Here is a 24,879-nt window from a genome sequence, read left to right on the forward strand (position 1 = left end):
GTGAACTCTAGAGAAATAATTTACATTTCTCTTGAGAGCGCCATTGTTTTCCTTTCCTTGCCTCCGAGTTGATTTAATGCATTGCTGCTAGAGCTTTGGGGTCACATGGAGCAAACAACCCTCTGACTTCTTTCCTGCAGACACGTTCTTTCCAAGCTATTTCAAGCACAGTCTCTTTTTTTTTCCCCCTTTTTCCCCTCAGCCCGTCTCCACTGCTCTTAATGTGGCTGATGTTTAGTAATCTCTCCCCTTTGTGCTAATGGCCTACTCTGTGTGGGCTGTTTATTTTTTTAACGCATGTCAGGGTTGTTTTGGTTACAGTCAAAAGAGTGAACTGGAAGTGAGATGCTCAATGTAAACTTTGCAGTGGCAGGTCTCTTTACCATGTCCTTCCAGAAGCCCCTTCCATGCTTGTCTTGCAGTAGCTTAATTAGGCCTTAAACTGGAATGGTTCAGATACGTGTTGGTTTGAATCTTAAGACTGGGTGATTTTGGCAAAACTTGGGCTTTGTTTGCCCAGCTTGCTGATTTAATTTATATATGGAAATGCACTGCTTAAGCTTATACAGGAAAGGACTGGAAACCCACAAACGCCTTCCTCATGGTGGTTGTACTTGAATGTCCTCTGCATGGATGTGCTTCAGAGTACCTAAGAAAAATCACAGGCTCAGAGAATCCAAGAAGCCAGTGCTTGAGAGGATGGACCCTTGATGACCTCAGGCAACCTGAGTCTCAGTCTTTTTTCAGTATCTTATAGTAGAAACTTTATGGCTAGGAAGAGAGATCTCCCCATTGCTAAGGGCTGCCATTGCCGTGTGTCACAGACAGGGCTCTGAGGCTCAATGGAAAGACTAAAAATCATCCAAGTCGAACTAGAATAGAAAAAATCATAAATATAATTGTATTCCTGTAAGTATTCCTCCATACTTTTCTATAACACTGATATCTGTTTCTTCTGTTTACGTGCTATGTAGACATATGTCTGGGATGTTTTTTAAGCGATGTGCTACTGTAATTTTACTGAAAAGGGAAAATTTAGACCGAATAGATTGTTGCTCTCAGTATGTAATGCAACCATTAACTGTGTGCTATTCCCTGTATCAGTGTTGTTTGGGACAGAATATCAATATCACCAGCTCTTGGGACAGAGAAATAAGATAATCAGCATTCCTGTACTAGGACTGATAAGCAGTTGATTTAACTTTTCTTTCTATGTGGTGTGTTTGTTCTCTGTTCTCCACTGACAGTTGTTGGATCTCCCAAGGGAATTTCATTCTCTGACATCACAGAAAACTCTGCTACCGTCAGCTGGACGCCCCCTCGCACCCGCGTGGAAAGCTACCGCATCTCCTACGTCCCCGTCGCGGGAGGTGAGCAACTGCCAGGAGCAATGGGGAGAAAGTTTGTATAATAAAAGGGAGGGCAGAAAGGGTTTGTTGTGCTGATATCCACCTCTCGGATCATCTCTTTTTTCTTCAAACTGCTGACCGGGAATGTAGGTGCACATACAAAGTCCCAGTAGCCAACCTCTGTCTGAACAGAGTGTCCCAAATCCCATGGATGAGACTTGTCAGGGAGCTCAGAGCTCAATGCTGCAATGGTTCTACACCTGGTTAGGACCGTGTTCACAAAAATCTCTGTTCCCACTGAGCCTCCTGAGTAAGGATTTATTTCCAAACTCGTTATTTTGTAGGTACTTTGTGAGCCAAGTGTATTTGAAAAGGTGACCCTTAGAAACAATAATCATAATCCATGGTTGTAAGAGTTTTCCAAGGCAGTGATTTTTCTTAGTACTCCCCAATGTTGTTTCGTTCCATCCATTATGCCTGTTTTAGTGTTCTGCTTAAAAAAACTTCCTATACTTAAGCAGATTTTTAGCATAACTTAGGGACATCTCTGAAAGGAAACAGCTAAAGAGCAAATGCTGCAGACGTCAGGACCATAAAAGACATGCTGTTGACTAAGGCAAGTACAGATATAGGCCTTCAGACAATACAGTATGTAAGCACACGTGCAGCTTTAAATATACAGTGATGCTACAGAAGAGCAAGGCACAATAATGAAGTTCAGCACTTGTCTAAGTGCCTGCCTGGAATAAACGCAGAATTTGAAACCAATATGTGGCCTAAGTGCTCACCCACACATACAGCACCTCTTAATATACACTATATACAAAATGACATGGGTGAGGGAGAAACTTCCAGCCCTTACTAGAAACAAAGCAGATCCTAACAGGTGTAAGGACTTCATGTTGAGTGTGCTGTTTTCACCTTACATCTCATTTGTAAAATTATATTCTTCTGAACATTAGTGTTGGTTTTTTTCTCACAGTTGGCATACTACTGGGAATGAGGACAAACTAATTATTTGGGTGCCATGGCAGCAATACTTTTTCCTGAGGCTGCCACTTGATGTTGGTGGTTTTAGCAAACTGGGGAAATTTGCCCTCCTCCTGTACAAGTACATCCCTGTTGCTCATCATGTCTTTGAAGCACATCCTTCAGGTGTTGTGTCACTAATCCCTTGGTGTTTGGCTTCATCGTAGGTACTCCAAATACTGTTACGGTCGATGGAAGTAAGACAAAGACCAAGTTGGTGAAGTTAGTCCCAGGTGTAGACTACAACGTTAGTATCATCTCTGTGAAAGGCTTTGAAGAAAGTGAACCCATCTCTGGCACTCTGAAAACAGGTAATACACTAAGAGAAAACAGCAGTTTTTCAAACGCGTTGTCTGTGCTGTAGGGGAGACTGAGAAACTGGATCTGCAGACCCACTGAGATCCCTTTTCTGCTGTCCACAGCAACTGCAGGAAGTTTTTCATCCATTCTTTCCTTGCGTCTTTGTATTTCAGATTAGTATAGAACTTGTATGTTTGATCAGGCTCCCGTTTGCTAAGTGCTGAACCAACTTGCAGTGAGGCAGAGATAATTCACGTATTTACAGTCCTAATACGTAAGAAAAAAACCCAGAAGTTTAATTAATACCATTTTACAGATGAGAGAGCAAAGGGCCAGTTCAGCTGCATAGTTCAGACCAGTTTCTGTTGTGGACTGAAGCTCCACCTCTCTCAGGTTCCAGACTGCGTCCTAAGCAGAAAAACATTCTTCCTCCTGTTTTTTCTTCATTACAGTTTTAAATATGCCTGCAGAAATCAGGGTCCACTATGCTGACCCCACCTACCCCACCTGCAGTCTCATTCCTTCATTCTTTTTGGAGGGCTAACAAGTGTTCAGAGAACCGAGACGAGGAACAAGATGGTGTGTACTGAACAAGAACATGAAATTTATAGCCCAGTCCAGCTGTACTGGAGGCAGATATCTATCCCAGTTCAGGCAGAGCATAAAACTATGTGTAAAATAGAGTCCCGTGAGGAAACAAGGCAGGACACATGGGGATTTTGGCTGCCTGGCTATTTGGTTGATTTATTTTTGAATGTGCAAGGCAAGCTGGTGGAAGATCACAGTGGCTATCAGCTGCCATCACATTAGTTATTTTCCCAGCTCTGTCTCCTGAATTTGCGTCAAAAAGCAGCCCAGATTTGAGGGTGTTGAGAGAAATATGTCAGCTCTGACAGAGCCATTAAGATTGATGATATCGAGACTGATCTGAGAACATAGTCTGTTCCCAGTGTTTAATCTTTGACGCGTTGACCTCCCTTTCCCGTGGAGGCATTTGATGTCTCTTTATAGGCACTGACGTCTTTTCTGCAGAGCTCCGCTATTCCAAAGGGGATCATAAAAGCTGCATCAAGCAGCAGTGTTTGCGCATTTTATATCATATATTTACAGCAGAGCATCGCACAGAGTCATGAATGTTTGTCAAATTCCTTCAATCTGTTATTGTCTGTCTTTCAGCTCTGGACAGCCCATCAGGCCTGGTAGTAGTGAACATCACAGACTCTGAGGCTCTGGCAACCTGGCAGCCAGCGATTGCTGCTGTGGATAATTACGTTGTCTCCTACGCTTCTGAGGACGGTAAGAAGAGTTAGTGACGGGTCAGGGAGCCGAGAGCATCACAGCTCTTGAGAGATGCTCAGAAATGGCTGCAGCATCCAGGAGAGTGGCGAGGGCTGTTATTTGAAGGGGATGCCTTGCTGGAAGCATTTAAAAAAATGATCATTTTAGTTTTGCGTTCCTAATTCAGACATGAATAGAGAGGACTGGTATCCTTGAAAAGACGGTGCTATAATTCATAAGAACACTAGAGAGCGCTAATACTTTTAGATAAAGGACCGGTATTAATTCAGATTCAAGAGAGAGAAGGGTTCTGGGCTTTTACTATTTTGCACTTGCTCCCAGCTAGTAAATAAATAAATAAATAAATCACTGAGTGGAACATGTTGCTGAGCACATCAAGACATGTCTGAATAATGCCGGGACCTGTTCTCTCCTGTGTTTTCTTCTTAGAACCAGAAGTTACTCAGATGGTATCAGGAAACACTGTGGAGTACGACCTGAAGGGCCTTCGACCTGCGACTGAGTACACGCTGAGTGTCCACGCGCTGAAGGACACGCAGAAGAGTGAGACCCTCTCCACCCAGTTTACCACAGGTGCTGTGTCCCACCTCGCCGCGGGGAGAGCTGCCACCTCTTCTAGTCCCACCTGCCTTACGTTTCTCTAATACCATAAATTCAGCCAGCATGCTGTGTTTTTTTCACTACAAATCTGAATTTTGGTAGTATTTGCACCAACTTGTGGCTGACCCAGAAGGTGGTTGTCTGTCACCAATTCCATGGATTCTCACAGAAATCAGGAGCTTTTCTTTGGGGGCTGATGTTGGGGTACCAACACTGAAGTTGGTTGGTTTCATACTTTCCATGAGCATCAATGAAATCATGGATGTTTCTCATTTTCCTGAGTGTTGCTTTACTTGTTCCAGGGCATTATCTAGAGAGCCAAGAGCTGAACAAATTCAGTGTTGTAACTACAGTGGAGCAGGGAAGCTGTAGCCAGGCCAAGTATGAAACATTTTCCTATTCAAAAGAGGCATCATTGGAACCAAAATTTTTCTTCCCAAAAATATGTAAATACTGATCTGGTTTTTTTGTGTGAAATAATGAAAGGCACAATTTTGTTTCAAGAGACATTTCATTGGAACTGCTGAAAAACTAACATGCCTGAGACAGGCCAATATTTTAAATTACATAAAGTAAATACCTGTATTTTAAAACTTCCGATGGGAAAATAACTTTTTAATCACAGAATTCAGGTTGAAGCATTTTTAAATTTCAGATTTTGGAGGAGAAAAGGTTTGCTTTCCTGGCTAAACTCCATATAGATGTGATTGTAATTAATCCATTGTCTGTTTCAGGACTGGATGCTCCAAGAGATTTAAGTGCCAGTGAGGTTCAGTCAGAAGCAGCTGTGATAACTTGGAGACCTCCACGTGCTCCCGTCACTGGTTATCTCCTCATCTACGAGTCCATTGATGGCAGAGTCAAGGTATAGAATGATTCTATGATTCTATAGCACTTGTAACCAAACCGGAAGGGCTGTGCCTCAAAACTGGGCTGTAGAGATGCTCTGAGGTGTCCATCAATGGTTAAGTAAATAGTAAAATACTAAGTACCTCTTTTAGTGCTAGCTTGAAGACAAATGCATTTAAAACCCACTCAAGTGCTTTCCTACATTATATCCTGACATAGAAGCTCAGTTGCAGCCTGAATTTTGACATCTCTCCACAATATGGATAAAAGCACAAGCAACTGTTTCTCCTCATTCCAAACCTGTATGGAATTCCTCTTTCTAAACCCAGGAGAGTCCATCCCTGTGCAATGAGGTGTGTAAGGCAGGATGAATCACCTCTGAAAGTGCCTCTTGCTCCCCAATAAATTTATTATAGTCCTACATGAATAGATTACATTAGATGTTTAAATATGAATGAGGTGAACCCCAGCAAAAGTGACAGATTATTTTGGATGCCCAGCCTGTTACATCACATTCTGATTTTCAAGAAGGCAAATTCCCTAAGCTTACAGAGAATCAGTCTTTTAAAGGTACAGAAAAACCGCCTTTTGAAGACTGGAGTATGATACTTCCTAAAGGATGATTCTTCTCCATTTATTGTGAGTTTCACAGGGACACCTATACAATGTGTAAGTTCGAGGCATGTAAACGTTTATGCCAATGTGTTTTTAAACCACACAGGTAAACATTCATTTCCAGGCAACTTTTCTCGAACTTCTAAAGAAAGTTAGCTTGATAAAATTCTTAGAGAAATACAAGTTTTGTATTAAATAATTTAGATAGATAAAATTGCCATAAATAATTATTGCAGAAAAATAATGTGGCAAAATAAAATACGGAATAGTTCCAGTCGTTATGATTTTCTCACTGAGATTTCCCTGTGTTTTTTCTCCTCCCCATAGGAAGTCATCCTGGACCCCGAGACAACTGCCTACAGCCTGGCAGAGCTGAGCCCGTCTACCCAGTACACGGTGAAACTCCAGGCACTGAGCGGATCCCTGAGGAGCAAAGTGATCCAGACTGTCTTCACCACAAGTAAGGCCCTTAAAGCACGTGCACGGCCGAAATAACATCCAAGTTACTGCTTTCAGGACAGAGCTGAGCTCTGCAATAAGCAGACACAGACCTCACCGGTGATTTTTAACCCAGTTGTCAGTGTGCACTTTGTTTGCTCATAGTGTTCACGCAAAATCCCTGTCCCCCTGAGCTGTAGTGTCATCTGCTTCCCTCGGAATGGCAGGGAATTTCTTTATATGCACCCACATCACCTCTGTAGTCCTCTTTGTGATGCAACATGCTGCCTTTCCTATGTAAAATATCAAACTCTTTAAAATCCAAACTGACACTCTGATTTACCTCTGTATTGATGCGTAGCAAGCTGTTAAAACAAGTCAGTGCTTTAAGGTGAAATGAAGCAAACCACATACACAAAAAAATCAGTTCAGTGTTCCGAGGAGATGAATTTCTGGGCAGGTTTTTTTCTCTTCTTTTTGAGATCGGTTTTTGCAAAGCCACGCAGCACATTCCAGCTCTAACAAGGCAGCTCTCCAGTGAGCTGAATGTAGGAATAAGGTACTCTGAAGGTCACTTTACAGCTGATATTTGAAAAAAACACAGCTGTTGTTCAGTATTAACTGAAGTAAATTCTAGGCAGCTAAGGCACAGGGACCTACAATGCTCTGAAACAGGAGCAACAGCCTCTCTGTGAGCAGCCACTGTGAAAAACTCTTCTGTGAATACACCTAGAACAACACGTAATTAGACCTTCGTCTGAAAATGTTAATGGCCTAAGCGAATTAAAAAAAAAAAAGAAGCAAAAGCAAAGCTATTTTGGGGGTTAGAAGTTGTTCCGACTGCAACAGTGTTTTTAGCTTATTGTCAGAAAGAAATGCTTAATGACATTTCCGTTGTAATTGCTGATTTCTTAAAGATTGCTTTCCCTTTTTTTGTGTGTGTGCAGCTGGTCTTCTCTACCCTTACCCTAAAGACTGCTCCCAGGCTCTCCTGAACGGAGAAACCACCTCTGGGCTCTACACGATTTACGTGAATGGGGACAAGACTCAACCTCTGCAAGTTTTCTGTGACATGAATGAGGACGGGGGTGGATGGATTGTGAGTAAGAGGGAGAAGGGACCACATATCCTATGATAACAGCAAGGATAGCAGATCCCATCCTTGCTCATCTATGGCATCCCTTGTAATGCTCTAAATCAGAGCTGTCTATATAATTATATATATATATATAATTATAATTTTGGGGAATTTTATCTAGGGTAGGACACCTAGATGCCTAGAACAAGGCTACCAGCTCTTTCTGTAGTTGGCGGGGAGAAAGGTGTCCCCAAAGGACGGGTCACATCAGGGGCTTCAGCACCTAGAAAAAGCCCTGAGCTCTCTCCGCTGGCTATAGCAGGTGCTGAAATGACCATCTTAGATCAGATACATACCTTCCAAATAGCTAATTAGATAAGAGGAGGGTGAACAGACTCTGTCTGAATGAGAGAGACAGTGAAGGAGGTTAAAGCACAGGCCAGAGAAGGTGTCTGTTCAGCAGACATGGTGTGAGGGCTGGCTGGGCTTCCCAGGCCGTGAAAAATATGACGTATTCCAACCAGCCAACAGAATGGCAATAAAAATGCCAGCTCCCTGTACTGATGTCCTCAAACCTGGGCGTTTCAGAGGGACCCAAGACACGGAAAGGAAGAGGAACTGGATAAGTCCATGGTTGGGAGATCAGAGGATGTAGAACATCTTGGCTGAGAAATACAGACCTGTATACAGGCTGTTAAATAAGCAGAGAGCAGGGAATAAAAGGCCACATCACTCAGGGGAGCCCAGGAACCCCATAGATGAACTGGAGACTTTAAATAAGCAAAGAATATTCAACAGACTTGGTACTATTCACCAGTTATAGTGAGATTGCTGCTTTGGGTGGTAAGGGCAGGGGAGCAGCAATGCCAACCTCTGCATTTGTAAAAGCCGCATTGCTTTTGCCCTGTCTGATAACACACTGATAACTTCTGATAACACTCCTTGTGTGTGGTGTTTGCAGGTGTTCCTGAGGCGTCAGAACGGAAGGGAAGATTTCTACAGGAACTGGAAGGCTTACGTGGCTGGTTTTGGAGATCCTAAGGATGAATTCTGGATAGGTAAGTCGGAAGAATTTGTCTTTTTTAAAAAAGAAAACTAAAAGCCCAAAAGACTAGCAGCCATTTTGAAGCCTTTGTTAGTTGTCAAGAGCATTTGTAGATGGGAACATGCTCTGTGTGAAGGAGGGTAGGGACAGCGTGCTGCAAGGGACATTGAAATTGCCATGTCCAAGCCAGTCCCTGCAGTGGCAGCTCATAGATGTCACCGAATGTACCAAACCAATGCTTGCTGGTGCTCTGTCAGAAGTCAGGAGTTAACCTGAGACACAACTGCAAACCTCCTTCTCCCTGTACTCCTAGCATACACACAGTAACAAAAGCAAAGTGGGGAAAAGAGAAGTGAAAAGCAAATTTTCAAAGATTGCACTACATTTTATTCATTTGTAAATGAAAGACAATGATGATCTCACAGCACAACTGTGATTACTTTTCCCAAAGTGCTCCCTGCTGCTGTGATTTGAAGGGCAGAGGTCTTTCAATCAGCCTGGTTTTATCTATTTGATTTTCTGCTAACATTACAGCTGAAACAGCTCACTTTCCTCACCAGTGTTTATGCCTTGGTGTATCTGCACAGGCCATTATCATCTCCTTTATGGGCTACATGATGGTAGAGAAATAAACACAGGGAGACGAATGGATTGTTCATTTGCATCCACAGGTCTGGAGAACCTGCACAAAATCACCTCTCAGGGCCAGTACGAGCTGCGTGTGGATCTGCAGGACAGAGGCGAGACAGCTTATGCCGTCTACGACAGGTTCAGCGTTGGAGACGCGAAGAGCAGATACCGGCTGAGAGTGGACGGGTACAGTGGCACAGCAGGTGACATTATTTTTTCCTTCTGGTTTGAAATTTCCTCCCACTTGGCTCACGGTAACAGTGTGAGAATGTTGCAAATCACCGTCGCAGCAGGTACATCTTGTATGTCAGGTGTTGGAAAATATGAACATACCAATATATTTTATGTTTCCATTTTCAATCTTCCAGTCGTTTAGGTGCCACATTTTATGGCATGCTTATGACAGAATATAAACAAGTACATTAAACAGCCACATATCTCATTTGGCCAATGCCTGACTGCCATTTATACAGCTAATTATAGCTTGGCACAGCCTCATCTCTTGTCAGTGGAATATGCAGCAGAGTCCCGCTGTAACATGATTTGTAATTTTACTGAACAAATCATCTGCCTTTTGTAATCATACCAGGGCAAACCCTACAGCTTTTATTGAGTCCTCTTCAGAGTTTCAGAGGATTAAGAGATAAATCCAGCTCCCTGGGACATCTTAAAAGGAGGTAGTTTTCAGGCTGCAAGGTGCATAAAACAGGCCACAGAGATGTGCGTGTACAAATCCTGCTCTGTGAGCATCACATGGACAAGCTTTACAGGCGGCGCATGGCACAGTACAAATACTTTCTGCAAAATCATCACTCTCATGTAATCTAAACTGGGCAAACCACTCACTTTGCCCTTTGTTTTGTCTTGCTCATCCAGGTGATTCCATGATGTACCATAATGGAAGGTCCTTCTCCACCTATGACAAGGACAACGATTCTGCCATCACCAACTGTGCTTTGTCATACAAGGGTGCATTCTGGTACAAGAATTGTCACCGAGTCAATCTGATGGGCAGATACGGTGACAACAGCCATAGTCAGGTGAGCTTGGTGTTTGAAGGCTTCTGTAATGCATTAGAAGAAGAAAATTGTAGTTATGGGTCTGTTTGGTGGCTCAGCTGGCCAAACATCAGAGCACCAACCAGGCACATTGTCCAGACCAAAGAATCATAGGGAAAGATCATAGAATTATAGAATAATGAAATCATAGAATAGTTTGCGTTAGAGGGACCTTCCCAGCTCCCCCAGTGCCCCCCCTGCCATGAGCAGGGACATCTTCACCAGCTCAGGTTGCTCAGAGCCCCGTCCAGCCTGGCCTGGGATGTCTCCAGGGATGGTTCATCTACCACCTCTCTGGCCAACCTGGGCCAGGCTCTCACCACCCTCAGGGAAACAATTTCTTCCTCATGTCTGGCCTGATTATGAGCAATTGCTCATAAAACAAGAATTTAATGTCACAGGAATATCCCAAGTGTGCAGGGAACAATCGTAGTTTTCAACATGGGAAATAAAACATTCTTCCTGCCATGAAAGCCAAGCAGAGAGTGACAGCTCTGGGGACAAAACGTGGGTTTGTACAGGTGCCAGTGGCCACAGCCCTGTGCTTCCCAAAGCCCCTCTGCTTTGTTGTGCCTCTGTTCCCAAGACATAAAACAGCCTGTGAGCTGAAACGTGAGCAGCAAAGGCTGCCAAGGGGAGAAATGAATGTGCGACCTCCCACACTTCACCTTTGTCTTTGCAGGGTGTTAACTGGTTCCACTGGAAGGGCCACGAATATTCCATCCAGTTTGCGGAGATGAAGCTGAGACCCTCCAGCTTCCGAAATCTGGAAGGAAGACGAAAGCGAGCATAAAGCCCCAGGGGTGGTGAGGGGGCTCCGGGCAGGGTGATGGGGGGTGGGATATAGTGTGGGGGTGTGGGGGGATCCTCTGGCATCACTGGGTGGTGGGTGTGAGGACCTGGGAGTGGTACCAAAGCATCGGTGACCCTTGGCCCAACAGAGGCTTCTGCGGCAGCCCCAACAACAAGCCTTAAGTGTCCCAGCGTCTGAAGCACAGCAGCTCCAGCTGCCCATCGCTAACGTCCTCCACACCAAAGACAATGATCTCAAGGGTTGTACGTTGTTTTACTCGTTTTTGTTTTCTCAGAAAGCCTCTGAGATAGAGTTCTTCCACAAGTCTTGACTATCTCTTGGGTGGCCCAGGGTAGGGGAGGGAGAACAGTTTTTGTACATTGGTAGTTTGTTTTAGAACCAGCCATATTTTACACACGGAAATGTGTATGATTAATTATCATTATTATTATTATTAGTTATAATTGAAATTCTTTGGTTGTCGGAACGCTTTTTTTTTATATATATATATATATATCAAGTACCACAGAGAAGAAGGGGATGGGAAGGGGAAAGCAGTATGGTTTTAAACTTAAGCATAAGATTAATATTATTAATATAATGACAAAGTAATAATAATAATGATAATAATAATAATAAGCTACATTTTTGTCATTTTTAAGAGAATCATGCTTTTGGAAACACAGCAGGACAGTGTCTGATTGTAATTTTTTTTTTTTATAAATAAAAGCACAATTACTTTTAAATAAATTTCTACTTTTTTTCATACATGTTGAGTGTGTGCGTGTCCAGGGTATATTTACTTAGATAGGGAGGTTACAGAAAGACTGAGAATGATTTGGCCGCTGAGCCCATACTGAAAACTGTTCCTTGTGTCAGTGAGTGACTATCAGTATTCTGCTGGGTTTGCCACAGTGAAACGCTCATAAGGATTTGGTTTCTTTTAGATCATATTTATGTTTCTTTTACTGCCCAAAAACTTCTTACGTGTTATTTTAAGCACTCCTGACCAATGCTTGATCTGTCTAGGTGTGAATAACTAACAAAAGAATGCAAAGAAAATTCAGAGTTGTTGTTAGGAACCATTGGTGACTTTGGACACCTGTGTAAAACAAAGGGCTCTCTTTTTCTATACGGATGAAACCCATGTGTAGTTCCTGTGTATCACACTCTGCAGTCGAAGACAATAAGAGAGCTTTTGTTTTGAGCCAGTCTCTCTGTCCTGCTTCAAGGTTGCGCTTTTCAGACAGAGCAAAAATGGTGACCACGGGAAGGTGCCTGGGAGAGAAGCTTCAGTCAGAGCACGTATGATCATCTCTGCAATAAGGCTTACTGTGAAACTAGTAGATAAGGTCAGATATTGTTGATTTAACATGTATAAAAAATGTGTGTCGATGGGAAATATCACTAAAAAGCATCAAAATCAGGATGGAGTAAAGGAAGGAGGGAGGGAATCACTTCCTCTCCCCTCTAATTTATATATATAAAAATATATATAAATATACCTTCCTAATTTATATATATATATATATATATATATAATTTTTTTAAAATAATATTTTTTAAAATATTGCTATTATTTTTAATTTCAATCTTTGGATTATTGTATTTCTGAGCTCTAGCTTATCTTTCATTTTTGGCTTGCAGGAGCTCAGTCACAGCCAAAGCACAGGTCAAAGAAGAGGAACTCCTATTTACCTTCTTCATGAATAATATTTCATGTACTTTGGATTAGTTTCTTTTCCTACCCCAATTTGAAGTTATACTAGTGAATATTGTTCGTTTTGTGCAGGGAACACAAGCTGCAGCACTTCTCTGTAGTTAATAGCCCTTCTTTGATGTTTGTCAGAGCAAATGATTGGCAGTTTAAAAGAGAGCAAATCTAGTAATGAAGAAATATACTCCACTCTCAAGATGCTTTTCGAATTATCAGCGAGTGGCACTAATATGTATAACTGGGGACTTGAAAGCTCTTGCAGTCTGTTTGCAGACACTCGGAGGAGGAATTGACATTTATGAAATGATTTCCTCATTTCTAATAACATCACAAAGCTGTGTGTGATGTCATTTAGCTTGGCAGATCTGAAGGGGGCAGCTGGAGACGGGCTCGGATTTGTACCTTGCTCCAGAAATGACACGAACACACTGCATAGAAGAAAGATGATATTTCCTGTAATTACTCACTGACAGATGCCCTGCTTGGTATTTTTCATGATTGCTACAGCAAGAGAGAAACTGGCAAATCCTTGAAGTACCAGATGCCAAAACACCCTTCAGAGCTGACACAACCTTGATTCAGTACCAAGCAGCTCCACCATGGGCTATTGGATGGGATATTTGCTTTCTGGCTTTTCTTCCAGCATTGTCACAATAGCTTAAAACCACCCTCAGTTCTAAAACGTATTTATAAACCTGCCAAGGGTGCATCAAATTGCTGTCTGGTTGGTTTGTCAACTGGGAAAACCATAAGCTACCTTAGTGCTGATGTTAATACTTGAAGAGTATTAACTAAGAGCTTGAGGCCAGCTGGGTCTGAGCCCAGGAGAGCACCCTCTGCTGCACCATCCCTGGGTCCTGCTCTCCTGCCTCTTCTGACGCTGTTCCATTTTGTTCATTAATCAAGGGAACTGATGTCACCTGGTGCTGGGCTAAATGTAACCACAAAAGCAGAGCATCTTGCCCTGGCCTGTACTGGTGAATCAAACCCAAACTATCACAGTGATCTGCAAACGGAGAAACCTTCTACTTCCCGTCTTTCCTGGACAAAGACGTGACTTTATTCAAAATTACAAGTGTGACTTGCTTTGCTTTAAGAGGGATTGGGTGTAATTGGGGGTTAAAGAGCATGTAAAACTCAGAATCAACTATAGAATGATCCAGTGGCTGTTCCCTCAGTCTTCACTACCTGAATCCAAAACTGCAGCCTTGTAAAAGCTTCTTGCAGCTGCCACATTAACTCTGAAGGCTGTCAAACTCTGCAGGAGCAGCTCTTTGCCTTTTTTTCTTTTTCCCTTTCCATTCCCCTTTCCGTTACCTTTTCCCCTCCTTTTCCTTTTTCCTTTTAAGCATTCTTCATGCTGAACCTAATGAATTTTCTCCATCAGACCTTGAGTAGTAGAAAGGAAAGCTGGCTAGAAATGCTTAGGTGTCATCAATAAGCAGCAGTTTGATCCTCCCCCCAGAAAACAGCAAGGTGTAGGCATCAGCCTCATCGATACCTTGTCACTTCATACTTGTGCCTTCCAGAGATGTGTCATTTTCATTGAAAAAAGTGCTCAGAAACCCTCTTGCTTCTAGTCTTTGTTCATATGCCTTTTTCTTGGGTATTTCCCCAGCAGGTAAAGAAATCTCAGCTTGTAGAGCCAGAGCAGCTTTGTGTGGGTACAACATATGTTTGTCTTGATCAACAAGGTGTGGTTTGTCACCAAGAGACTGCGAGCAAATATCAGCAAAAGCTGCACATATGATCTTTGTTCTTGGAAGGCTGAGAGTCTCACTGTAAAAAAACACATCTTAATCAGACCTTCAATCTAGAGAATAACATGACCTCTCTGTGGTGAAGAAGCAGCTGGTTTAGGTGAGAGGGAAAGATATTTCTCAGAACAAAAAAGAATTAAATGCCAATGTAAGAACAGCTCTGGCTTTCTGGCTCATTCTTGGCTGCTCACAAACTGGTCCTGGCTCTAGCCCAACAAGTTTAGCAGCAGCAACACAAACCTGGCAATTGTATGGTGAAGAGGTTTTCACTTGATTTACCAACCTTGGTGAGGAATTTCCACAGGGTTGAGAATAAGTCTTCATCCGGGCTTGTATCAGTCATGTTCCTTCTGCAAAATGAATCAGTCCTATTTCATTTTGCACTGGAAATGACATCCTGAGTGGAGGACGGAGCAGGAAAATATAACGACATGCAAGCATTTCAACACCTCTGTAATTTAAAGGAAAGTTTTCTGGAGGTAGTAGGAGTCGGAAATAAAGAGGAGGTTACTGCATTACATGTAGTTAAAGAAGCTGATGTTTGACCCAAGTGTACAATCTGTCTGTCTTTCATCCCTTCTACTCCTACATTTAGACATTTGCACACTGAAAAACCCACTTCAGTTTTAGTCACTGTCCAAGTGTGGGGAACTCAAGGTGTTAGTGAGATGGTATCTGAAGAGTTACTCACTTGTGCCCTTTTAGGTGCCATTGAGGATGTTTGTTTCTTTTTAGGGTAAAAGTCTCTGTTCAGAACCCTAGAAACTCCAAAAGTTTGGGCTGAGCTTTTCAAACGGGTCTCACAATGTAGGAGCCCCATGTCCCATTCCTTAGCGCTGGTGTTTTACTTCCCCAACTTGGCTTCTCAAAGACTGCAGAGAGGGACAGAGGGGACACATTTAAAACGGCAGCTGTGGCTGTGCCATCAGACAGGAGCTTGCAAACGGCCTCCCAGTATCCCCAGTGCATCTCCCAAGCGCCAGCCTCACACTTTCCAGTCTCTGGATACGGAGAGGAGCCTGCAAAGCCATTGCACTGTGTGCAGAATGGGCGCTAGTCACGCTGTGTTAATAGCAAAGAGGTTTTTCTGCAGTACGACAGGCAGTGTAACTAACAGCTGCTGTACTCACAAATTTGGGACTCCCTGTGCTTGGATTCCCACAGGGAAAGGTTAATTCTGGCTGCACCTCCCACCTGTCACGTACCAGCAAAACCACTTCAAAGTCATCCTGAAACCATCGGGGACACACGGGGAGCGATGGAGTCAAAGGGCCCGATGATTTCACTCATTCACCCCTTTGTCAGGTACTTTCCTCAGAGGAAATCGTTCAGCTTCCTGTGTTTTTACTGTAAATTCGATGCTGCAAAGAGGAAAGAAGAAAGACCAAGACAGACAGATTAGGAGGGAAAAAAAAAAACCCAACCAAACACATGGATGGTTTTGATACAGATAATCCCTTTCAGAGCCGCTTCTGTCGCTCCCTTTGCTAAGGCATCCCCCTTCTTTATAGTTGTGCAGTAAAGGCTTCAAAACAACAGCAAACCTGAAATTTTGTCCACTATTTGAACTGAAAGTACTTTCAGGACCGAAAGTGCTGGTTTCCTCCCCGCCCTTCCCCTGCTGCTTTACTTTTGCTTTACTTCGTGCCTTGTCCCTCTGTTTCTGTATCTGACAGAGAGGAGAAATAGTGTGAAAAAGACCATTTCTTGTCCAAATAGCATCAAAAAAAATCCAGGCTGTGTCACTAGAGAGTTCAACCATTCAGATTTATTCTCAAAGACAATTTACACTTTTTCATCAAACCAATGGTAAAAGTCTCAGCTTTAGGGAGAGTTGGGATTTTTTTATTAACAAGATGTTGTAGATTTCCATGCAAACAGGATGATGCTTGCAAAGAAAGTACTTAGGAAAAACATAAATAAGTAAAAATGAAGCTGTCTTCCCAAGAATAAAAGTTTGGAAGGGAATTTCTGAAGTAGCCCCCGCAGAGAAGTTTCGAGTCCATTATGACAGATGCAAGAAGTGTAACTGGCTGAGATAAACTGAAAAATATTTATAAAATCCCTCTTATTCTGAGTATGCATATACCCTGAACTATTAGGATTTTCCCTTGAAAATCAATAGTAAAGGTGAACTTAGTTCCCCAAGCTGTCAATTTTTATATATGTGAAATACAAACTCTGTGCATCCTCTACCTTCTAGTGGCCAGACTACCTGGGAATAACACACTCCATTGCAGTGCTGGCACATCAGTCACATTGATTGAAGGTGCTTCAGTAATAAGAAGTTCATCAGACCAATGACACAGGTGGCAGCTCTGTATTTTCAACAGTCTCCCCTCAGCCCAAAGGCATCTCCTCTGAAGCTCTGTGTGTGAATATATTCCAACCATGACAATACTTGGATACCTGGGGGGTTTGTGGGAGAGGATACTCTGATTTCATATTTTCAGTTCCATCTGACCAGCCTGATCTTTGCTTTCCAAGAGGCTTCCCAGACACTCACTCTGAACTCTTCTCACTGTTAAGGTCTTTCAGCCCCCAAAATTTCAGTTCCCCTGAGCAAAATCTCAGCTCTCATCCCTGTTTCACCCCAAACCCTTGTCTATAGAGCCAAAAACCAGCTCTTGCACCCTCTCTCAGCTGCAAGGGGAAACAGGGCGGCTCTGCCTATAGACTGCCACACACATAACCGTGCAGATGGAAATGAGTGTCTGTCTGTCTTTGTCTGTGTCCCTTAGCTGTGACGACTTGTGGCTGCTGCCATCAGACCAAGGGAAGAATTCAGACAGGAAACTCCCCTGGTAAAATCCCATGTGCTGGAGGATGTAGTAAGTCACTTTAGGTGACACATCCCTGGTCACCTCAGTGTGACAGGGTGCAGTCCCTCCAGCTGCTTTCTGTTTGCTTGCACAGGCAAGTGTGGGCTGGCGTGGGCTTGGAGAGGCCCCTGGGCCACGGCTCGACCAGGGCTTCCCCAGCATTTTGTGGGGACCCTGCCAGCCTTCCTGCTTCTGGCAGGTCAAATGGTGCCCCAAGTGCAGGGGAAGCCCAGCTGTGAGCTGCCAAATGGTTTCAGCCTTCAGTGAGTCAGCTGTGCTTCAACAGGTGATACACATGTATATATGCATCCACATATGTATGCATATGTAGAAACTATCCATATCTGTACATGCACTTGTCCACAAATATCCATCTGTACTACGGTGTGTTGTTCACCAGACCAAGTGTGTGGGTATATAGAATCACAGAATCATTTTAGTTGGAAGAGACCCTCAGCATCACTGAGTCTGATCATAACCTAACTCTAGCACTAAACCATATCCCTAAGGACCTCATTTATATGCCTTTTAAACAACTCCAGGGATGGTGACTCCACCAGGTGTGTGTGCGCACACACACACTTATGCATATATAAATATAATTGTTGCAAGGCTGGGAAGTGTTCAGCTAAGCATCACTGGTATAAAGACCCCAAAGTACTACCAGCTCGGAATAAATTTCACTATTTCAGAAACTGCTGTGGTTTCAGATGACAGTAGATATCGGGATCTCAGCATCACCCTGGTGAGCTGATACAAACACCTGTGGCTGCTACGTCCCACCAGCCCCGCACTACCTGTACGCAGAAATCTCCAGTACTCCAGAATATTTTAATGTATAATCTGTTCCACTCCTGTTATTGTGATAGAAGTACTTTTATCTTTCTTGTTATTGTGTGTTTATGCGTAGGCATTCTCCGATTTCTGTAGTAATCAGTTCATTCACTTATGTGGATGCTTCAAAGCACAGCACAGAAAAAGAAAGGAAGAGCTGAAGAGGTGTCTGTGTCCTGGGAGGGATTCACCCCAGAGCAGAGCTTGCTGTACGTGCCTAAAGCCTGAGCAGACACAGAATATAATCAAAGTAAAGGAATAGAAATCATCTACTTGTAGCTTTGTTTAATGCTCCTAGCTGCAAAGTTTTGCTTCTCCCAGGGCAGGATTTTACCAGTCTGTGCCTTTAGAGCTTATCTCCTTGCTACAGTTCAGAAGTTCTCATCAAAGTTCCCATCTCCATAAAGCATTGACTTGGGAGGCTTTGCAACACACAGGGTTCTGGAGAGGTCTGTCTTAGTTGAACACTGAATAAACACCACCTGATCATGCTACCTGTGTGGATACCCAGGGAACTTCGTGTTACAGAAAAAAATAGAGATGTGGTACCTCTGAGGCAAGAGACCAACTTTTCCTTTAAATGGGAGGCAAGAAAAAATGAAGGTATCCCCTCGGCTCTGCCACAAAGGCAACAAAACCAAAGGCGGCTGCAACCAGTGGGCTGTCTGGAGTTAGAATATGGCAAGGAAGCAGAAGATACACATGGCTGACAAGCAACCTTTTATTCCAACCACAAAGCAAACGACACATGATGAGAGTTTAAGGTTTCTGTAGCAAAAAGCCTGTGAGCTTTGCAGACATTACTGGCCAAAGAAACATCAGCTGCTTCATTTTCTTCTGTTGAAGGCTGCATGATTAGCTACAAAACCAGACCCTATTGTGAGGACTCTGCCCCCTCCCAGGAGGTCAGATTTCCAAAGCACTGAAGGTACAGCAGATTTCTGCACTCACCACTTCTGGAACCAAGAGCACTCTGCTAAATGGCCATCTAGAGGTGTAGAAACCTGCAATGAGAGTCTTATTTTGTATCTGTTTAGTCCTGAGATAGGTATGTATGTGCATACGGGTTAGTAATCAGATTGAGTGTGTAGAAAGTGAATATATGATAATAGCGTTTGCTGTTTCTGCTAGGAAATCACTTCTATTTCTGATACATGCATGTATAATGATAGTTTTAAAAGTTTTTATTGGTGATTGGCATATATGAATATGTGTGGGTATATGTTTTTTTAATATATATATATATATATATATCTCACAGAAAGATGTTATCTATCTCCTGTAAACAGCATGGCAAGAAATGTCCCATCAGCACAAATGCACTGTGCGTGATCCTTCAGAGCTAACAACAGCATCTAAAAGCAAGAATATTCCGTGGAGTTTCAGTGCAAACATTTCACAGAAGGCTTCGGTAATTATTATTAGTAGTAGTATTGTTATTTGCAGTGCAGCACTTCCGAGAAGCTCCAATGGAGAAGACAGAGCTTTTTGGGGAGACTGTTGTGTGAGCATCCAACACCCAGCCCAGCCAAACCTTCTCAGAACAGGACCTTTGGAAAACAAAGGCAGCGTCTCCTGAGAACGCCGTCCCTTGGCACCGGGGCAGTGCCATTCAGATGTTTTTCCACTGACAAGTCAACCCAACACGCAGGCTGGTGCAGCACTGCCACATTTCTTTGAAAAACAGCCTCTCCTTCCTGGGAAGATGACTGATTTTGGGGGTCAAACACGCTGAATAGGCTGAGGGTGTTTGCAGGGTGGCAGGAGCGGAGCCGCCTTTGTGGCCATCACAGCCCAGCCCAGGAGAAATGAATAGAGAAGCTGGCAGGCGTTGGTGTCTGTGATGGGCAAAGTGAGAAAATAATAAAGGAAGGCAGGCTGTCAAAGAGGATTTTTAGCAACCAGTACTCAAGTTAATCCTCTGACCTAGTTTCTGAAAGGCCTATATAAGGAAGAATATTCTCCACTGAGCAAGCAGCTAATAAGCAGTGCCAGCATTTAAGAGTTTGGAGTGCATCAGTTCTGAGATTCGGTTATCTCTTCCTGGAAAAAAATAAAGCAGAGAAAACAAGCACTCTTGAAAAGAAAAAAATCCACCCTCCCCATCTGTTTCTAACAAAAACTTTGCACCTCAGCAATCCTGTGAGTTGGCACCGTGACCCCAAAGACATCGCTATGTTTGCCCACTTGTGGGTGAGCTGCCAGATGGACTTCACCAGAAAGGAAAATTCCTCCCCACGAATTACCGTGGGTTTATTTTAATGGGGTTAACTGCAAACCGGCCTCCCTTTGAACCCCGTGTATACACAACCAGCCGTTGGTGCAATCTTGGCACCATACCGTTAAATTTCCCTTGTGGACTCTTTTTTGTTTCTTAGGGTTTAAAGCTGTTGACTTGAATTTACAGCCTGTGTAGGTAGGTCCAAGTAGGGCAGAAAGGCCTCTCACTTCAGCCAGTGTGACCACTCTTTGGAAACCACCTCTGACTTTGGGAGCCTTCATTTCCACGTGGTCAATGTGAGATATTTCAAGGCTTCTTTCTTCAGCTGCAGGACCTTCCCTTTGTTTTCTAGTGGGGCCGAAGGTACTCAGCAAATTAGTATGAAGTTTACCAAGCTGGACCTCAAAAAGCAGGAAAGCCAGAGCTATTGTCCAAATCTGATCATTGTGGGCCAGTTTTCACATCTGGCAGCTCTTATTTCACTGCTCACGTTGGTTCTAGCTGGGTGTACAGCAAAAATTTCTGATTTACTGAGGTGAAGGCTACACAGGCCTTGTAAGAGTCACAAGATTATTTTTCAAGTCATTGTCCTTCCAAGAGATGCTTCGTATGTTCTAGTGTAAGGGAAAACATAGTGTTTCAGTGCTTTTTACCCATATATCAAGAAAGTGTTACACCAGAAATCATACAGAAATGCCTTCCCCTCTGAGAGCCGCAGTCCCTTTCTATAGAACGAGGTACAGAAACATCAGCTCGAAACACTCTGTTCCTCAGGATGAGGATGTTTTCAAGGCCATTGGGAGAAAGTGAAAACCCATTGTGCGGTGCTGTGGTTGGGGGAAGAGAGATGGTTTGGTTCATTAATCAGCTAGTATCATTGATTCTGTAACTTCCTTGCTTTCTTCTTAGGTGAAGACTTACGGAAGAAGGCTTTCCTTGTAGTTTTGCTTGTATAATTGCAAAAAAGCATAGTCAGATACTTGTGTTCTCCGGGGACATGTGGGCATAGGGAAGAGTGCAAAATAAGAGCTACATACTGCTATTTTATTCTGTACTTCAATTTCTTCCTAATCTTTCTTCATTTTACATTAAATGTTGCTTCTCATAGAGAAATCTGGTACAAAACACATTCTATTGGAATCTCTCAAACACGTCAAGAGACAGCAGACCCACAACATGCCTCCTTGCTCCTGATGAGTTCTACTTTATCTGCGTCAAAACCCAAGCACAGAGGCACTAAATGCCCAGTTGAATATATATGGCGAATAACTGCCAGAGCCAAAAGCACCATCACCTTCCTCCCTCAATGGCCATTGTCATCCTACCCTCGTCCTCTTCTCACTCCTCCTCGGGGCACAGGGATCGGGACGAGCTCAGCACACAGACAGGGGCCACCTGGCTCCTTCCTACGACGTCGCCGTAAAAATTTCCACTGAATGTCCCCTGCGAAAGCAAAAAAAAACAAACAAAAAAAGAACTCTAAGGCTTTGCTTTAAAAAAAATAAAATAAAATAAAATAGCAAGCCCCAGGGGAACATATGACACAGTCATCTCCCTCCTCCTGGTTGCTCTGCATCATCTCGTCCAACACACGCTGCCCTGTGGGAGGCCCTCTGAGAGGAATTTGCCGCAGGTGCTTGTAAAACTAACCGCATTTTTCTTGCAGCTTCAGAACCACCGGCAGCTCAAAACCCCTGGGCATGGTGCGCTCGCTGCAGCCTCCGGCACCTCAAAGGGGTTTTGCTGCCAGGGGCCAGCGGACCGATCGACTGGAGAGCGCTACAATATTTTTGCCCCTCGCTAACCTTTCACTACACCCACCTGTTTATTAGGGCTTTAAAGCACTCCAGCATGCTTGTGGGTTTCTGTAAAATTGCAAAACAAGAAATGGCCCCTGATTCTCAGGAAACCATACAAAACCACAGCAGAAATCTGTCAGCTTGGCTGAAGCGTGTTCTAACTGTGCTTGTTGCAATAGGGATGGGGGAACTAATACAGCCCAAACAGAAAACTGACCTGGCGTTAGCTGCAATGAAAACAAAAATAAAAACCTGCCTCAGCTCTCAAGTAAATATTGTCTCATTTTAGTTTTCCTTCATAATTTTGAGCAGTTTGGGGTTTTCCTTGGATAAACCTCTCAAGGCAAAGCACACCTGGAATATTGTGTCCAGTTGTGGCCCCTCAGTTCCAGCAGGACAGGGAACTGCTGGAGAGAGTCCAGCGCAGCCACCAAGATGCTGGAGGGAGTGGAGCATCTCCCGTGTGAGGAAAGGCTGAGGGAGCTGGGGCTCTGGAGCTGGACAAGAGGAGACTGAGGGGGGACTCATTCATGTTTACAGATATATAAAGGGTGAGTGTCAGGAGGATGGAGCCAGGCTCTTCTCAGTGGTAACCAGTGATAGGACAAAGGATAATGGGTTCAAACTGGAACACAAAAGGTTCCACTTAAATTTCAGAAGAAACTTCTTCCCAGTGAGGGTGGCAGAGCCTGGCCCAGGCTGCCCAGGGAGGTTGTGGAGTCTCCTTCTGTGCAGACATTCCAACCCGCCTGGACACCTTCCTGTGTAACCTCATCTGGGTGTTCCTGCTCCGGCGGGGGGATTGCACTGGATGAGCTTTCCAGGTCCCTTTCAACCTCTGATATTCTGGGATTCTGTGTGATTCTGTGAGATGCTCAGTGTTTTCTCATGGGGAGCAGTCCCCGAGAAGGGCTGCATCCCTCCTGGCTCCTCATGCAGAGGATTGGGCACATGGGCTCCCAGCTCTGGTCCCTCCCGAAACCCACAGCAACACCGTCCCCTCTCACCATCCTCATCTTTAATGCTTTTTGTTCCAAGCCAAAGCACCGGGACACAGCTCCTTTTGCTCCTTGTCTCACAGGGTTTCATTATCAGCTGCTGGGGACTGCTCCTAGGGTCACAGCCCTTTGGGTCTGGTTACCCTGCAGGGTTCATATTGAAGAGCACACCTTGATTTTGCTTTTCCTTATTCTTTCCCATCATCCGAGATTTGGGGCAGCTGTTCTACTGGACGGCCGAGCTCTCTGTTTGCCCAGGTGGAAATGGAGCCTTCTTAGCAAAAGCAGAGAGCAGCTGAGTCTCTGCAGAAAGAAGGCTATAGCCAGGGCAAGGATCATCCCCTCCTGAAGCAGACAGATACATAGAATAAGTTAGATAATCTCTTTCTGAATAGTCTCCATTTCTCTCTTTTGATCGCAAAGTGAAGAGCACAATATGCAGATAAGTCCCATTGCAGATGTCTAAAGCTGGTGGAAGTTACTCTCATGCCCTCCGAAGCCAAGAGCCACCAGATTAAAAGGCTCTCAGTGTTCTCCCAGCTCAGTCTGTATGCCATAAAATCTGAAACACAGCTCTACAGGTCCTTTTGGGAAAGAGGAGGCTCCTCATAGAAACCCATCTGCTGCACCCAGCTCTGATTTACCTGGGAGAGCATCACGTACTAAGCTCTGATCACAGGGAAGTTCTGCACAGCAGGGCTGATGCTCTCGTTTGGTTGGGGTTTTTTATCCAACAAGTGTCTCGGCACTTTTTGGTGCTGTAGCTGCCATCTCACCCTGTGGGGAGCTGAAGGGGACAAGGTAGAGAGGACAGTGCAGGTAGGGTAAGAGGATGCAACAAGTTCTGGGCTTCACCGACATCCCCAAGAGAGGAGCTATGAGATAGTGGGTGCGTGGAGGCAGCGAGACAGAGATTAATCCAGTTCTTTATCTAACAAGCCTAAGGGGCACCTCAGAAAAATAAATCCTTCAAAACATTTAAAATAAATGAACGGAACATTTGCTTTATATATTGCATGATTAAATTATGGATCTCATTGCCACAGTAACTGGACTCAAATAGGAATTGGGTAACACAGGCGAAGGGCCACTATGTATTGCCTGTTGTTTATGGTCTCTCCCAAAGCATTTTGTACTTAATTACTGCACTTGCAGATGGTGTGTTGGGCTAGATGGGTATTCGGTCTGGCTCAATATAGAGCTCTGATTCATCACAGCAGCCAAGGACAATGAGCGGTGACCTATGTGACATTTTGTTAAGTGGGTCTTGACAATCTGCATCTCCTGGCTCCAGAATGGTTATATTGTACATATGGAGCACACCTTTCTAATGCCTATTGCTGCTGCTGCTCTGGCATAAAAATAAAATTACAGCTTTCTCCTTATCCAACTAATATGGAAAGGGTTGTTGATCTCCTGCAGGATCCAGGTCACACATGTTTGAATTCACAGACCTATCTAATAGTTACTCATCCTGCAAAAGTGAGTCCCAGGGAGGGAATTTTAACTTGCACTTTTTGAGAAATTATTATCAGGTATCTTCCTGCCCTTTCATTCAGTTCATTATATCCTGGTTTGTGAACACTATTTAATAATAATGATTAATTGTTGATGGGAGAAGATTAATCGAACATGTGGTCTGAAT

The 24,879-nt window shown here is 43.7% G+C and overlaps 1 protein-coding gene and 1 long non-coding RNA gene across 9 annotated transcripts in view; one reads left to right on the top strand and one right to left on the bottom strand.

The window, feature by feature from the left end:
- Positions 1–11,849, top strand: part of TNC (tenascin C) — a 68,379-nt gene extending 56,530 nt beyond the window's left edge. For all 8 annotated transcript variants that reach the window (XM_065035958.1, XM_065035959.1, XM_065035960.1 and 5 more), the window contains 11 exons: positions 1,248–1,370; positions 2,546–2,689; positions 3,855–3,974; positions 4,407–4,550; positions 5,312–5,442; positions 6,369–6,501; positions 7,427–7,578; positions 8,519–8,615; positions 9,274–9,435; positions 10,109–10,272; positions 10,973–11,849. In XM_065035958.1, coding sequence (XP_064892030.1) covers positions 1,248–1,370; positions 2,546–2,689; positions 3,855–3,974; positions 4,407–4,550; positions 5,312–5,442; positions 6,369–6,501; positions 7,427–7,578; positions 8,519–8,615; positions 9,274–9,435; positions 10,109–10,272; positions 10,973–11,083 — 1,481 coding nt within the window. In that variant the 3' untranslated portion in view covers positions 11,084–11,849. The remainder of the gene's footprint in view (positions 1–1,247; positions 1,371–2,545; positions 2,690–3,854; positions 3,975–4,406; positions 4,551–5,311; positions 5,443–6,368; positions 6,502–7,426; positions 7,579–8,518; positions 8,616–9,273; positions 9,436–10,108; positions 10,273–10,972) is intronic.
- The window catches only part of LOC110358733 (uncharacterized), a 139,447-nt gene continuing 123,534 nt past the window's right edge, over positions 8,967–24,879 (bottom strand). Inside the window, exons 8-14 of the long non-coding RNA XR_010467218.1 lie at positions 23,244–23,579; positions 19,168–21,880; positions 15,766–15,921; positions 14,844–15,432; positions 14,302–14,579; positions 10,959–11,056; positions 8,967–10,295 (exon numbers count right to left, since the gene is read on the bottom strand). This is a non-coding gene — a long non-coding RNA (uncharacterized LOC110358733). The remainder of the gene's footprint in view (positions 10,296–10,958; positions 11,057–14,301; positions 14,580–14,843; positions 15,433–15,765; positions 15,922–19,167; positions 21,881–23,243; positions 23,580–24,879) is intronic.

This window comes from Columba livia, chromosome 19 (assembly GCF_036013475.1).
Source record: "Columba livia isolate bColLiv1 breed racing homer chromosome 19, bColLiv1.pat.W.v2, whole genome shotgun sequence".
Lineage (NCBI taxonomy): Eukaryota > Metazoa > Chordata > Aves > Columbiformes > Columbidae > Columba > Columba livia.